The sequence below is a fragment of the Spermophilus citellus genome (genome assembly GCF_964194105.1).
Source record: "Spermophilus citellus genome assembly, chromosome: 16".
NCBI classification, from domain to species: Eukaryota; Metazoa; Chordata; class Mammalia; order Rodentia; family Sciuridae; genus Spermophilus; species Spermophilus citellus.
The window spans coordinates 72,530,280-72,545,180 of NC_138196.1; the positions used below are offsets into that span (position 1 = coordinate 72,530,280).

The following is a 14,901-nucleotide window of genomic DNA, read 5'->3' on the forward strand; positions in this document are numbered from 1 at the left end:
GACTCAAGGCACAGGCTGGTGGAAATGGAGGAACCAACGGCCATGGGACAAAGCATGGGGCGTCTTTAACCAGGTCTAAACTGTGCCCTGTGGAGGGTACTGCCCTCAGGAAGGGAGGCGGTTCTGGGCATGTCCATCCCAGCTTCAAGTCCAGTCTGTGGCTAAGAGCAATGGTTTAACATTCCAGAGGACCGCCCCCGTCAGGCGAGGACACAGGACAGGCACAGTTACCCAGGGAACGGAAGGCAGCGCTAGCCAGCCACAGGGATGGTGCCCTGCCCCCAGCCCACCCCTAGTGCTAGATGTGGTGCAAGGAAGCAGCCCCCACTCCCACCCCAGACCTCTCAGGCCAGCGTCCAGGAAGCGGCACTGGGGGATTGCTCCCAGACTGTCAAGAACCCAGACTCTCCCAACCTGGCCTCTCCTACACCGCGGGCCCTCTCAGCAGACAGGCAGAGTCACCGGCACCCAGCAAGGGCTGGCTTTCCTACCAACAGCAGCTGTGGTTAGGAGCAAAAATAGATGGAGCAGCCTGGCTGGCTGCTAGATCTGGCTTGTTTCTGAAAAGACAAGAAAGGGGGAGGAAAAAAAAAAAGAAGAAGAAGAAAGAAAGAAAATTCCCCGAACCAAGCAACTGCTCTCTTCACCCATCTCTGGACATCATCAAAAGACAAACCCCAGCCACCCACAGTGCCCCTGAGGAAGGCTGCAGATTCGTTACACCCTGAGGCTCCTATGAGGCTCAATCGAGGAGGGTGTGGGGGGACAGCAGGTGGCCTGAGGCTGTTTGTTCAGAAGGCTGTGTGTGTCCCCTGTCCTCTGTCCTTGCTATCCTCCCTGCTGGGGCTCTGGCCTGCCAGCACTCTGGAGACCATTCCAACCTGTGAAGACTCAGAACTTAGCACCACAGATGCTAAGAGGGAAGAGATGCCCCTGAATGGGGCTAATGGGCAAAAAAGGGAGATGCCCAGATTGCAGGTGTACCATCTGAGTAGATGGGTTATATTTGGATCCAAGCAAAATTTGATGCCTGGGAAGGGAAATCCTTGCAGCGGGGCCAGTCAGGGACTTCTCTGTCTCAGTTCCAACTGGAAAGATCGGGAGGTACTCCTGGTATAGCCGAAAGCCAAACCCTCAGTGTCCCTTTCCCAACACCCATCCCAGAGTCTCAGTGTCTATGGCTTTAGGAAGAGTGTCACTGAGGTCAAAGGCCACCAGCTGTTCAAAGGCTGTGTAACTCCAGTTGGACGCTGCACCCCATTATCTGCCACTGGTTCTCGCTGTTCAGCTTCCCAGACCTCTGCAGGTCTCACGGAGGCTCCACACAGCCAGGGTGCCCAGCATCTGCTCCCTTCCGGCGGATTGATGGGCTGTGGGTTCTCCACCCCCCACCCCAACCCCTGCACCTCAGGGGCCAGAGAAGAGCAGCTCAGTTTATGAGATTCCAAGGCTTCTGGTCGTACATGGCTTCTTTCTATTCCCGAGGCCTCCTGATGTGTCCAGGGGATTAAACAGGCTTGGGGATAAGAATTGGAAGGGAGCTTCTGTCCCTGGAGTGGCCACTGGGGCTTCCCAGCAGTCACCCACTTCACTGTTTTGAACAAAGGCCAAGGTTTAGGGAGCCCTGAACCAGTGTGCCGGGATCCCTGTACCCATCACTGGGAGAGCTGGGGGTCGCTGATCAGAGCTTGAGGTGGTGGTTGGTGAGGCTGGAACAGGGAGGAGAAGGGGAAGAAGTCTCATCCTGACCCTTGCCCACCACCTGTGGCTCCTGGACCTGTGTCTAGGAGGTGGCTTCTCTCAGAGAGGCCCGAGTTGCTGAGCAGCTGAGAAGGGAGGGGGGCCCTCCTTGAACAGGGTGGGGGGGGGGCCTTGCCTCGGGGTACCAGGTCCCCAGCTCTGTCTCCCCAGGCTGGTCCCTCAGATCTCGGTGGCTATGATGTCCTCGTAGGGGATGTCAGCTCCTTCCAGGTCAATCTCAAGGGGCTCCCCGGCCCCGTCCCCGCGAGCCAGCTGCTGCAGGGCCTTCTCCAGGCGCTGGTTGCGCTGGTACATGGCCAGGTAGCTCTGCTGCAGTTGCTTCTGGTACTGGATCACCTTCTCCTTCTCCTCCTTCCACACCTGCCGCTCCTGCTGGAATCCCGAGGACATCTGGTCGTGGCCTTGCCTCTCCTCCTTCAGCTCTGCCCGCAGCCGCTCCAGCTCCCGCTGCAGGGCGGGGATGTCCTCCGAGAAGGTGGGCGTGACCGCCGGGCCCAGGGCGGCGCTCTCCCGCTGCAGGGCCGCCTGGGCGCGCAGCTCCAGCAGCTCCTGCTCCAGCAGGTTCACCTTCTCGCGAAGCAGCTCCGACTCGTTCTTCTTGCGCTGCAGCTCGTTCTCGCAGACCTCCAGCTCCAGGCCCTTGGTGCGCAGGGCGCTCTCCAGGTCCTGGGTCTTCAGCTCCATGCCCTCCAGCCGGCCCCGCGCGTCCTTCAGCTGCGCCTTCAGACTGAGGATCTCGCTGGCCTTGGCGTTCACCTCCGTCTGCGACTCCTTGAGCTGCTGTTTGAGGAGGGAGATCTCACCTGACTTCTGGCACACCTGCCGGGGTTGGGGGTGGAGAGAGAGTGCCAGACATCAGTGTCCTTGCCCCAGGGACATCTCAACTGCCTGAAGGGATCAAGCTGCTCCAGACAGGGGCTGCCTGGAGATACTGGTCCCAAGTCCGTTGCCTGGGCAACCTGGGATGGCCGAGCCCTGTTGGACGATCTTTTTGTTCTCCTGTGCATCTTGATTTCCCCAGGGACCGACTCACCCTTAATTCCGAGTCCAGACCACAGTCTTTGCCCAAAGCCATGGCAATTGGCTACTCAAAGATCAGTGGTCTACTCTGCCTACTGCTGCCAACCCCATCACTCACCTTTGACACCAGTGGTGCTGGCTTCTCTGCCAAACCCTCTGACCTCACCCCTGCACCCGGCCCCCTTCTCTCCTCTCCTGCTGCCCTGATGAACTGTGGTGGCTGGTACAACCTGTCGTGCCACCAGAGCATGAGCTACAGGCTTTTCCTGCTTCACTCCTCCTCCACTGCCACACCTACAGCTCATCAGAGTTTGGCCAAACGCAGTGATGATTGGGAGGCTGAGGCAGAAGGATTGCAAGTTCAAAGCCAGCCTCAGCAGTTTAGATAGGCCCTAACTTAGTGAGACCTGTCTCTTCAAAAAAAGCAATGATGAAAACCCAAGTCATGTGTTTCTGTCCAGCTGACTGTGTCTCAAGAATGAATAGAGGCCAAGGCCTGGACTCGGCAGAATGGACTCTTGGAACTCGTCTGGAGATCACCTTCATATTTTCTCACTTTCCCCTCCCAGAAGAAGCTCCTCCTTGCTCCCGAGGAAACACTGCTCAGTCTACAGGAGACCCACCCACCTGTCATGCATGGCTGAGGCCAAGAATCTCTTCCCAAGGCCAAGTGCTATGGGCTGGATCTTGAATGTCACCCCAAGGTCCATGTGTTAAGTGCCTGGTCCCCACAGGGTGGTGCTACTGAGAGGTGGTGGAAGCTTTAATAAGTGTCTTTAGATCATGTAGGGTGTGCCCTAGAAGAGGATTGTGGAGCCCTAGCCTCTTCCCCTCTCTCTCTCTTTGGGTCCCTGGTTTTGAGGTGATTTTGCTCCATTACACACTCCTGCCATGATGTGCAGCCTCTCCGTAGGCCCAAAGCAAAAGGGGCCAATTGATCTGGGACCTCCAAAACTGTGAGCCAAACACAACTTTTATTTTTATAAGCTGATTATCTCAGGTATTTTGCTACAGTGACAGAAAGCTAACTAACACGCCAAGCAGGCATTTGTTTCCTGGAGGGAGCAGCACAGAATCATGGTGAAATCATGGGCTGGCTTTGAACCTGACTCAGTGGCTTATGATATGGGTGATCCTGGACACATTAACATGGTGGAAATATGGTATGGCTATTGAAAATGTGAACTCTGGATCCATACCATTAGGATCAAATCCTGACTCTGATCTTAATATGTATCAGACCTTGGTCAGGTCACTTAACTTGCTGTTTGCTATTATAGACTCTCTGAGCCTCAGTTTTCTTAATTGTAAATTGAGGAATAGTTACAATACCTACTGCAGAGAGTAACTGCAAGGATTAGAAGAGAGAACTTGGCACATAATAAGCTCTGAAAGTTAGAATAAGTAGGTTTAGAATGATGTCATCATCATAGCATATTATTAAGTCATTTTTATTGTCATTTTTATTATCATTTATTTTTTGCAGTACTGAGGATTAAACCCAGAGGTGCTCTACCAATGAACTATGTCCCCAGCCCTTACTAAGGCGGGCCTTGAAGTTGTGATGTTCCCAAGTAGTTGGGTTATAGGTGTGTTTGTCCACCATGCCCAGCCTATATTCTTTATTTAATTTTATTGTTTTAACAAGTACCCTGACTACACAAGCGGGGAACAAGATCACGGCAATGTCTACCTAGTTGCTGACTGGACAAGGATGGAGACCGAGGGCCAGTACTTACTACACATCTCTGCGAAGTTCCAAAGTGGCTGAGAACAAGGGCTGGGGCGGGTCTGCTGTGGCCACACAGATGGGAAGAGGACAGGTGTAGCTGGAGAGAAGAGACCCTCCCTTCTCACCTGGCCAGTTCCCCTCCCATCTCTCCCATGGAAAGGACCCCTTCACTTCTCCTCCTGAGAACCCTGTCACCTCACTGTCCAGGAGCAGGGCAGGAAGCTCTGAGGCGATCAGATTCTGCTGAGGGTGGGCCACCCCACCTTGGCCTGCTGCTGCTCTAGACACAGGGCCCTCATCTTCCCCAGGCAGGGTGCTTGGGGGCCAAGGACATCGCTGCTGAGTGCACAACCCACCTGCCCTCCCACCCCCTGGGACTGTTCAGAGGAGAGAGGCTGCATCCCGACCAGTGGGGTGCCGTGCCCCAGCGTCTCCATAGCTGGTCCAGGTGGTCTGGAGTGTGTCTGAGTGTGTGTGTGTGCACACGTGTGCATGCAGGTGTGCTCTTTTCCCTGCTCTGCTGTGTGCCCCTTTCAACTCACCAACCCCGGGCTCCACTCACACTTCTGCCAGGAGGGGCTCCTTCCACTGCTGAGACCTGGCACTACCTGGCCACTCTTATGGGTGGGAGGGGTCCTTTTCCTTAAGTCCAGCCAACAACTCCCACTCTCTCTTGGGTCCTGGGACCTGATGAACCAGATGTCCTTTTGAACTTCCGGTAAGCAGAGGAAGTGAGTTCTGCCCTCAGACAGTCTGGCTAGGCCTCCGGGTCTGGCTTCCCCAGTGACTCAGCCGGTAAACTCGGTTCCGGGGGGCCAGGGGTGATGGTGGAGACAGAGGAGGGAACCGGGAGCTGAGTGTGTCCCCATCACAGTTAACCAGGGAGCCCCTTCCCTGGGTCACAGAGCTGGCCCTTTGGTGTGTGCGGACAGGTGCAGCCTCACCTCCCACTGGGTCTCCTCCAGTGCCGGGGCCAAGTTGGTCTTCTCGCGCTCGTAGGACCTGAGCTTGGTCTCCAGCAGGTCCTGCTCCTTCATGAGGCTCTCGAGCTCCTGCCGCAGCTGCCACTTCTCCTGCTGCAGCTGCAGCACCTGCAGGTGCAGCACTTGCTGCGTGCGCTGGTTCTTCTGCGAGGCCTGCTTCAGCTTGCTGCTGCTCTTGGGCTCGGGGCCCTCCGGATCGTCCCTGCTGCCGTCCCTGCTGCGCCGGGCACGCTCCTCCAAGGCCGGGCCCGAGGCGAACTCCTTCTCCTCAAAGCTGCGCTGCAGCTTCTGCAGCGCGCCCTCCCTCTGCCGCAGCTTCTGCTCCAGCTCCTGGACCGTGCACTCGTCCGTGGAGATGGGGGAGCGCACGCACGAGGAGCTCTTGTCCGCCTTGGCCGGGTGGGCCAGCTTGCTGCCCCCGTCCGAGAACGACAGAGCCTTCAGGCTCATCATGTTGCTGTCCTGCAGGATGATGCCCTGCGTGATGTTGTGCGCTGAGCCTCCGAAACGGCTGGTGGGCCCCACGGGCATGACCAGCGGGTCCAGCTGGTAGCTGCTGCTGGTGCTGTGCGTGGGCAGGCTGGACATGGAGTTCCGGCCCGAGTCGGACAGCGCCCCGGAGCACAGGCCCGGCTTCAGCTCCTGCTCCTTGGGCTTGTCCGGAGGGGCCAGGTGCAGCTGGTGGCTGGCACTCTCGGGGGAGGAGTGGAGGACGGTTCCCGATCGCGGCAGCACGGGTTTGAAGGCCGTGGGCCTGACTGCCCCTTTGTCTGAGCCCTGGGGAGGCAAAGAACCATATTGACCTGGAGTATTTCCTTTGGCTCTGCCCTCCTCTTCCTCCCCATGGGGTATGTGTGCCAACCTCCCAAGGCACAGGAGCTCAGAGCCCAGGCGGTACCCTTCTTGGTCAACAGCCTTGCTGGCCTATTGCGGTGACTGTCTGCAAGGGAGGAAATCTTCAGTACCTGGGGAATGTCCTTAACAGTTGTCCTTTACACTAACTTAACGGGTACTGTTCTATGACACAGCAGCCTGCTGACAGCCTGTCCCAGCCCTTTTGAGAAGACAAATGCCATTTATGTTCACTGACTGAGATGTCAGCTGCTGCTCTGGGTGTCTGTATATGAGGTCAGGGCCCTGGGCTGGACAAGCAGGGGTCCATGTGTGTTGGTCAATCCCTCTTGCCCTTTGTGGCCACTTCCGGTCATCCTGCAGCAAGAATGCTAACACATCCTCTGCTCGGCTGGGAGACTCACTGGGAACAATAGCCCTCTTTTAAACTTGTAATTTCCATAGGTAGAGTCCTTTCACGCTGTTTAAAAGGCTTCAAGATTTATGCAAACATAACGGGCCCTTTCCTAGTACAGGTTGAACTGAATCAGAATATCCCAAATCCAAGATGCTACAGATTCAGAAACTTTTTGAGACCTGACATGGGGCCCCAAGTGGAACATTTCACATCATGAAATTTCATTTGTGCACAACTTATTAAAAACGCTGTGTAAAATTACCTTCAGGCTCTGTGCATAAGGTGTATATGAAACAAACAAATTCATGTTTTGACTTGGGCACCATCCCCAAGATAACTCATTATGTGTACATACATATTCCACCTCTGGTCCTCAGTATCTGGTCCTTGGATAAGGGATACTCAACCTGTATATCAAAGCCATGGATCTGTTCCTACAAGACGGACAGGAACTGGATAGGAAAATTGTTTTCAGTATCTACTATGGGGACTTACGAGTGCTTGAGCTGGCATAAAGCCTAGACTTCTGAAATCCCAGGACTCTTTGCCTACATCATTGTTAAACAAAATCCCAGTCCTTATTGAGCTAAAGATGCCTCCAGGCCTGGCTTGATCAAGGAGCTACTGCACCTGGGCAGCAAATGAGAAGACGCACCTCCAGGAGTCTGCAGGAGGGAGAAGATACCGACTCCTTCCAGCTGTTCTTGCAGATGACAACAGACCCCTCTCTCTTCTCTTTGCCTTTGAGAATGCAACTGGTTGTCCTACCTTGACAGTCCAGGCACATCTCTGAATAGCTCAGAGAGGCCTGAATTTCCCCTTGGCTCTTTGCTGAAGAGCTGACCCATGACTTTCAGCTCAGGGGGACTGACCAGCTTTCATTCCTTGTCCAACCTTTGATCTGGGATGAGGCTGAGCTTTCCCCCCTCACCCCTGCTGCTTCGGCCTCCTGGAGAGAGGTGACCACTATACCTTTCTCTGCTTCTTCTCTTCCCATCCAACTCCCGTCCCCCCTCCCCCTACTCCTGTCCCCCTCCCTTGCCAGGACCCCCACTTACCATTTCTAGCTGATTGGAGAAGGGCATGAGCTTGGGTGGAGTGGATGGGTCAAAGTCCACCCCAGCCTGGCCCCCGATGTCCCCACTGGACAGTGCCGTGTAATCTGGGCGGTGGGAGCCCCGGGCCTTCTGGCTGACCTTGATGTAGAAAAAGTCCTCGCTCTTGCCCATTTTGGAGCTGGACTTGCCGTGACTGGAGTCCTGGGAGAAGCCGAATCTCAGCAGCCCATCAGAGTACCGGTTGAGCTTCTTGAGGTGGGAGGACTTGCGCAGCTTGTACTGCGAGGCCCGGCAGTGCTTGCTGTGGAAGCTGTGGCCGGAGATAAGGCTGCTGACGCTGCCCATGGTGACCCGGGGCCAGGGACGGGCAGGGCGGGGCAGGGGCCTGGCGTGGTGGTGGCAGTGAGGGGTGATGCTGGCTCCGCGAGGGGACTGCAGTCATAGCAAAACTCTTGCAGAGCCTGGGAGAACCATGGACCTGGAAAGAGATGCAGACAGAGGTCAGCCTGGGCCAGGACGGGCACTGGACACACAGTCTTTGACATTGATTTCAGGAGGGCAGCAGAGAAACGTGGGCAGATGCCAGCAGGAGCCCCCTCGGGGCGAGGTGCTGTTCTACACACTGGGGTGTCCATCAGAGCCCCAAACACTGAGCTCCTGCGACTTAGGCTCAGCGTGCAGTTGACAGGCCACACACAAGACAATGATCTCAGAGCCCGAGAGGAGCCAGGATGACAGAATTTAAGGACAGGCTTGTTCCACCAGTGGAGGGCTCTGGTGTCCCTGTATCCCCATACTGGGGGCTTAATCCCCAAAGTCATAGGTTATTGGTGTTGGAAGGGAGGCCTTGGGAGGCTGTTGAGGGTGGGGCGTTTGTGGTTTTTTAAGAAGAGGAACAGAGACTGGCAAGGTTGCTGTCAGCACCACCTGGGGACCCTGCAGAGCCCCACCAGCAAGAACACTCCCACCTGTGTTCTTTATAAGTTGCCCAGTTTGTGGTATTCTGTTACAGCAACAGAAAACGGTCTCAGGGAGTGTAAGGGAAGTGTCTCCATCAGGGTAGCATTTAAGAACTCAAGAAAATGAAGGGCAAGCCATGTGGAAATCTGGGGGGACAGAGCTCACCAAGAGGAACCCCACATACAAGGCCCTGAGGCTCTGCGGCAGATTGTGCCTGGCTACCTGAGATCAGCGGGGAGGCCAACCTGGCTGGAGAAGTAGCAGTCAGGGAGCCAGCAGGGGCCCTTGGCTGCAAGGACATTGTCTTGACTCTAAGTGGAGTCCCAAGGGGCTCTATGCAGCCAGCAATTTCATCTGACATGCTGGGAAGGTCACTGTCCACAGCTGGGTGGAGAAGAGGCTAGTGAGGGGCTGGGACAGAACTGGGGGGCCAAGAAAGTGAGTGACTAATGCAGCCATCTTGGGGTGGCAGATGTGCATTAAATTTTAGATATAATTTTAAAATTGAGCTGATAGAATTTGCAAAAGGATGGGGTATAAGGAAGTGAGAAAAAAAGAAAGGAATCAAGAATGTTTTTAAAAATAGAAGAAAAAAAAAACAATAAAAAAATTTTGAAAAGAATGACATAAAGAATGCCTAATGTTTTTATCCAAGCAGGCAGAAAGGCCACAGACGGAGCCAGTGTAGGGGGAAATAGAAATTTGGTTCAAAACAGTAAGTTTTCAGCCCATTTGGCATCCAAGGAGTGATGAGGTACATGGCACGAGGAAGTGAGGGAGGAAGTGAGGGAGGAAGTGAGAGAGGAAGTGAGGAAGTGAGGGAGGAAGTGAGGGAGGAAATGAGAGAGGAAATGAGAGAGGAAGTGAGGGAGGAAGTGAGGGAGGGTGTGAGGGAGGGTGTGAGGGAGGGTGTGAGGGAGGAAGTGAGGGAGGAAGTGAGGGAGGAAGTGAGGGAGGAGTTGGAGCCACAGGCAGAAGATGGCAGGTGTAGGAGCCGCTGCAGAAAGACAGAAGTCCGAGGACTGGAGCTCCAAGAGGTCAGGAGGCGAGAGAGGACGGAGGGAGAGCACTGAGGAGCCCTGGTGGGCAGGAGGACACCTGAGGCAGGATCAGGAAGGAATTTCCCACAGGGATGGTGTCACCGGCTGGGTGACTAAGTGAGATGACAGCTGGGAGTTGGTCAATGGATGTGGTCGGGTGGCGCTCACTGGTGATCTGACAAGAGCAGATTTGGTGGTGGGATGGAAGAAAAGCCACCTCAAGTGGTAGAGGGTCCATGAGAGAAAGAGGGAAAGAAACGGTGGCCTTGAAGGTTGAGAAACGTGAGACTTGAACTGGACTCCCAGTCACACCACGGCCAGCCACGACAGGGAGGTGAACTACCTACCATTTTGCACCTGCAGTTTTGCAAACTCATTCTAAAACATAAAAGCTTTCAGAAAAGTTAGAGGGCCTCTCTCTCTCTCTCTTAATTTATTCTTTTACTTTTGGGGGGCTAGGGATGAACCCAGCGCTTTGCACATACTAGGCAAGGGCTCTGTCACCAAGCTACACCCCAGCCCTTCTTCTTTTATTGTGAGTTGGTGTCTCCCTAAGTTGCCCAGGTTGGCCTTGAACTTGAGATTCTCCTGCCTTAGCTGCCAGAGTAGTTGGGATGGCAGGTGTGTGCCATCCTGCCCCACCGAGGGCCACCTCTTACAGTCAGTGCTTCACCACTCACAGCAACCTTGTCAGTCACTGGACAGAGGAACGAACTGGGATGTCAGTGCCTCCCGCGTGCAGGTTGACCAAACTCTAAGCACAGATCACGTGATTGTCAAGGCTAGGGAAGGCAGTGTGAGCCTCAGGCATGCGGAAGGAGAGTTTCTCAGTCAGGAGACAGATGAGCTATCAAGGGAAAAACAACCCCCCACCCCCACCCCCGCTTAATAAAACCAGAGGTGCAGAAGGAATCCGTGTTCTTTGTTTTGCTCTAAATTATCCTGTCCATCTCAAAGGAGCCAAAGCAGCCCTGGGTGGCCACGGGAGTTGCGTGTGCCGGGCTGAAAGAGTCACAGGCTCAGACTGAGCATTAGCACCTGCGTCCAGACTTGGGTTGCTTCCCAGAGAACATAGAGGCTGTGTTAGGAGTAAGGGTCTTCTGTCTTCCAGGAGCAATAGCACAACACAACCAAACTTCATCCTGTGAGTTCGAGGCATGTTCTTACCTGAAGAGCTTTTGTTAACTTGACGGCCTCTTAGATTCATAGGATCACTGGGAAAATTTCATGAAGTACCCTGAATAGATGAGCGCTCTGTGACATTTATTGAATGCTGAATAGGTCATAGGCGCTCTCATTGGTCTCTGTTATCTGTATGATCAGCCTTCCCACCCCATCTCTCCTCCCTGTGCTGTTCTCAGTATCCACACTGCTTTTTCTAGAACCAGTTTTATTTTCCAAAAAGCAACTTCCCTGCCTCCCATTCCCCCTCGGAGCTTCCTGGGAGCACAGAGTTCTTCCAGTGACCTAACAGTTGACACTGAAAGATGTGATTTTTTCCCCCTAGGTCATCCTTCTGTAGCTCAGCTCAGAACTCCAGGGCCAACTCTTCTATTGCAGCCCACACAGGGAAGCGACTCTATGCATCGTGCCACTTGGACAACTGGCTTCTTACTTTTTGTCACCCAAGAAACATTTATGAGCACTTCATACATAGTGTCTCAGAGGCCTGGCTGTTGGCGTCTCTGAGCCAAGCACAGTGGGGCATGCTAGTAAATCCAGCAACTTGGGAGGCTGAGGCAGGAGGATCACAAGTTCATGACCAGCCTCAGCAATTTAACTAGGCCCTAAGCAACTTAGTGAGTCCCTGTATCAAAATAAAAAATAAAAAGATGGGACTGGGGTTGTAGCTCACTGGCAGTGTGCTTGCCTAGCTTATGTGAGGCACAGGGTTTGATCCTCAGCACCACATTAAAAAATAAATGAATAAAATAGAGATATTGTGTCCATCTAAAACTAAAAAAAAAAAAAAGAGCTGGGGATGTGGCTTAGTGGTTAGGCACCCCTGGGTTCAATCCCCACTACAAAAAAAACAAAAAAAAACAAAAAACAAAAAACAAAAACAAACAACAACCCAGAAACAAGACAAGATCAACCTTTCTGAGCTTTCTTCGTTATAAAATGGAAATCTGAACTCTTAAACACATCCAGTACAAAGACAAAACGCTAGCAGGAGTGAAGTGCAAAGTGTGGCACAGGGTAAGTGCTATGGCTGGGATGTGTGCGGGATAAACAGAAAGATAAGTTTTCCAGAAGCCTGCAACACAGACGGGGTAAAAAAGCAAAAATGCTAAATGAGCCAGGCATGGTAGCACTTGCTTGTAATCCCAGTGACTTTGGAGGCTGAGGCAGGAGGATCACAACTTCAAGGCCAGCCTCAGCAACTTAGCCAGATCCTGTCTCAAAATAAAAATTTAAAAAAAGGGGGGCCGCTGGGGATGTGGTTCAGAGGTTAAGTGTCCCTGATTTCAATCCCCAGTACCTGCCCCCCCCCAAAAAAAAAGCCAAATGAATCTGTGGCTCTGCTCTTCTTACCTCCATCTCTTCTCAACTGGACCTTGAAACAGCCTCCAAATGTCTTTCCCGTCTGTTTGACACACTCCTCTGAAGTGTGAAGGCCATTGTACTTCCTTATGAAAACCTTTTCAGCCTTCCCAAGTTCTCAGAGTAAAACACAGATTCCTCCCCACACCCTGCAAGCCAGGGCAGCCTGGGTTCCTCCTGCTGCTCCAACCTGATCACACACCATCCTTTCCTCCACCGTGATAACCCCCTCACCTCCCGGTGGTTGAACACACGAAGCCTCTTCCCACCTAGAGCTTGGGCGCCTGCTGTTGTTCTGGCCTAGAACTCTCTCTTTGCTCTTCTGGCAGATCAGATGGCCCTTTCCCATCCTTCAGCTCTCAGCTCAAGCCTCGCCTCTGGAAGGAAGGTGTTTTTCTCTAGTTACCTGTGAAAAGGTCGGGCTCCTCCCCTGCTTTCTGTCATACCAACCTATTTATTTCCTGGGCAATACATACTTAACCTATAATACTCTTATTCTAAAACCCAGCTGCTTGAGTACGTCTTCATCAGACTCTGAGCTCTGTGACAACAAAGACTTTGGAGATTTTAGAACAAAAATGAGAAGATGAGGTGCCAACTCAGAGAGGTGCCATGTCACAGCCCCAGTGGCTCAGCTGACCAGTGACCAACACGGGATTTGAACCTGCACCCAAATACCTCATTTGCCAGCCATAGCATGACAGTAGGCTCAAAGATGTTTGGGTTCCCATCCTAAAGAGCAAAGAGAGTCCCCAGGATTGGGGGAGAGCATGCCCACAGGAGAAATCACATTCTGCTGCCTCCAGCCAAAGCTTCATTTCCTCTGTGGACAAATGTCAATCAGATCTTAGGTGACTTGAGCTCCATCCACCCGAGCAGCACCCAGGTGGCTTGAGGTGCACGGACTCTGTGCTGCGTGCTCAGGATCAGGAAGATGATGACAAATGATGTCAGAAGCAAAGGACAGGAGTGTCCAAAGGATGGTCCCCGAGAGACAGTTCCTGTCTCAGCCCAGGTACCCTGCCAGCAAGCCCCATGTGCTGGCATGCAGAGTTACTGTGGGGTTCCAGTTACTCTGGGATCCACCTGAGGCTAAGCTAATCACCCCTAAGTACCTAGACTTGTTCCCCTGTCAAGTTGAAGAAAACATTAGGGAAATCCTGGGTGCAGTCACGCCTCATTCCTAAACCCAAATCCCCTCACCACCTGCCTCGGTAAGGACAAGAATCTGAAGGTGCACATTTTAATTCCTGGGGGGAAAAAAAAAATCTCCCTTGGCCAGGGGTAAACGCAGGAATCACTTGGAGATTTGGTCAGGGGAAAGGGGGAAGAGGGCAGAGAGGAGAACCTCACACTGAGTGTGGCTGAACCCCATCTTCTGCTTGAGCTCTTAGGGACTTCACAGAGGAATCCAGCTCAGAGCCGACTTCCGGTCTGAAAAGAAGAGCAAAGGAGGAGAGGAACCCAAAGCAGCTGTTGGAGGAAGGCCTCCAGGGCTGTACTTCTCCATCCAGCCCCAGGGAATTCAGAACCTCACTCCAGCGACCGCTTCACACCCTTCCCCCAGCCCAGGCTGCTCGGAGCAGCCACAGCTCCCCTAGGACAGGAAAGGGCCTGGAATCCTGGGAAGCCCTGCTTCTGAGCCGCTCCCACACATTTAGGTGGGAACATAAGTGGGGTAATTTGGCTTCCCTCCCACTCCACCCCGCACCCTCCTTCCCAGAGGAACCCAGGGCTCCAGCCAGTGGGACACATTTCTTTGATTACCTACTTCCGGAACGTGGAAGGGGAGGCCTGGAGTGAAAAAGGGATTCACAGGGAAAGGATATCACTCATCCTCGCTTCCCCAGCCAATGGCTTCCTTTCCCATGGGGTGAAGCAGCTGTGCCCTGAGCCACACCAGATCCAGGCTTCCAACTGAGGAGAGGAGAGAGGTCACTCTCCAAGCTCAGGGTGCTCAGCCTCCAGCCACCCTCCTCCTCCTGCTTCCCCAGAGGTGAGGCACTCCCTGCCTGCCTGTCTGTCCTCAGCAGGGGGAAAGGCTGCCTGGCTTCTCATCAGGTGCTCACAGCCACACCCTGGGCCTCCCTGCTGCCTATTGCAGGGAGCAGTAGGACCTGAGGTCCCATCCAGATGCACCACATCCAGTGTGCACCCCGTTCCCTAACCCACCCAGCTGCGGACTCCTCTGCAACTACCATGCTCAGTAGCCTGCTTCTAGGGCGGAGCCCTTGGGACTGCGGTGTGAGGGTTCATTTGGTCAATTCAACAAAGATTCACTCAGAGCTGTGTACATGTTTTGAATCCCAGCAGTTTGGAAGGCTGAGGCAGGAGGATCACAAGTTCAAAAACAGCCTTAGCAATGTATGGAGGCCCTGAGCAACTCAGCAAGACATGTCTCTAAATAATAAAATATTAAAAAGGGCCAGGATTTGGCTCAGTGGTTAAGCACCCCGGGGTTCAATCCCTGATACCAAAAAAAAAAAAAGAAAAAAAAAGAAAAAAATCACTCAGAATCTCACATGGGCCAATTACTGTGCAAAATGCAGAGGGG

At 53.5% G+C, this 14,901-nt stretch overlaps 1 protein-coding gene across 2 annotated transcripts in view; it reads right to left on the bottom strand.

Moving 5' to 3' along the window:
- Positions 1 to 1,089: 1,089 nt before the first annotated feature.
- LZTS1 (leucine zipper tumor suppressor 1) overlaps positions 1,090 to 14,901 on the bottom strand; it is a 51,678-nt gene continuing 37,866 nt past the window's right edge. For both annotated transcript variants that reach the window (XM_081269083.1, XM_081269084.1), the window contains exons 2-4: positions 7,804 to 8,281; positions 5,458 to 6,273; positions 1,090 to 2,580 (exon numbers count right to left, since the gene is read on the bottom strand). In XM_081269083.1, the coding sequence (XP_081125209.1) occupies positions 1,921 to 2,580; positions 5,458 to 6,273; positions 7,804 to 8,148 (1,821 nt within the window). In that variant the 5' untranslated portion in view covers positions 8,149 to 8,281 and the 3' untranslated portion in view covers positions 1,090 to 1,920. The remainder of the gene's footprint in view (positions 2,581 to 5,457; positions 6,274 to 7,803; positions 8,282 to 14,901) is intronic.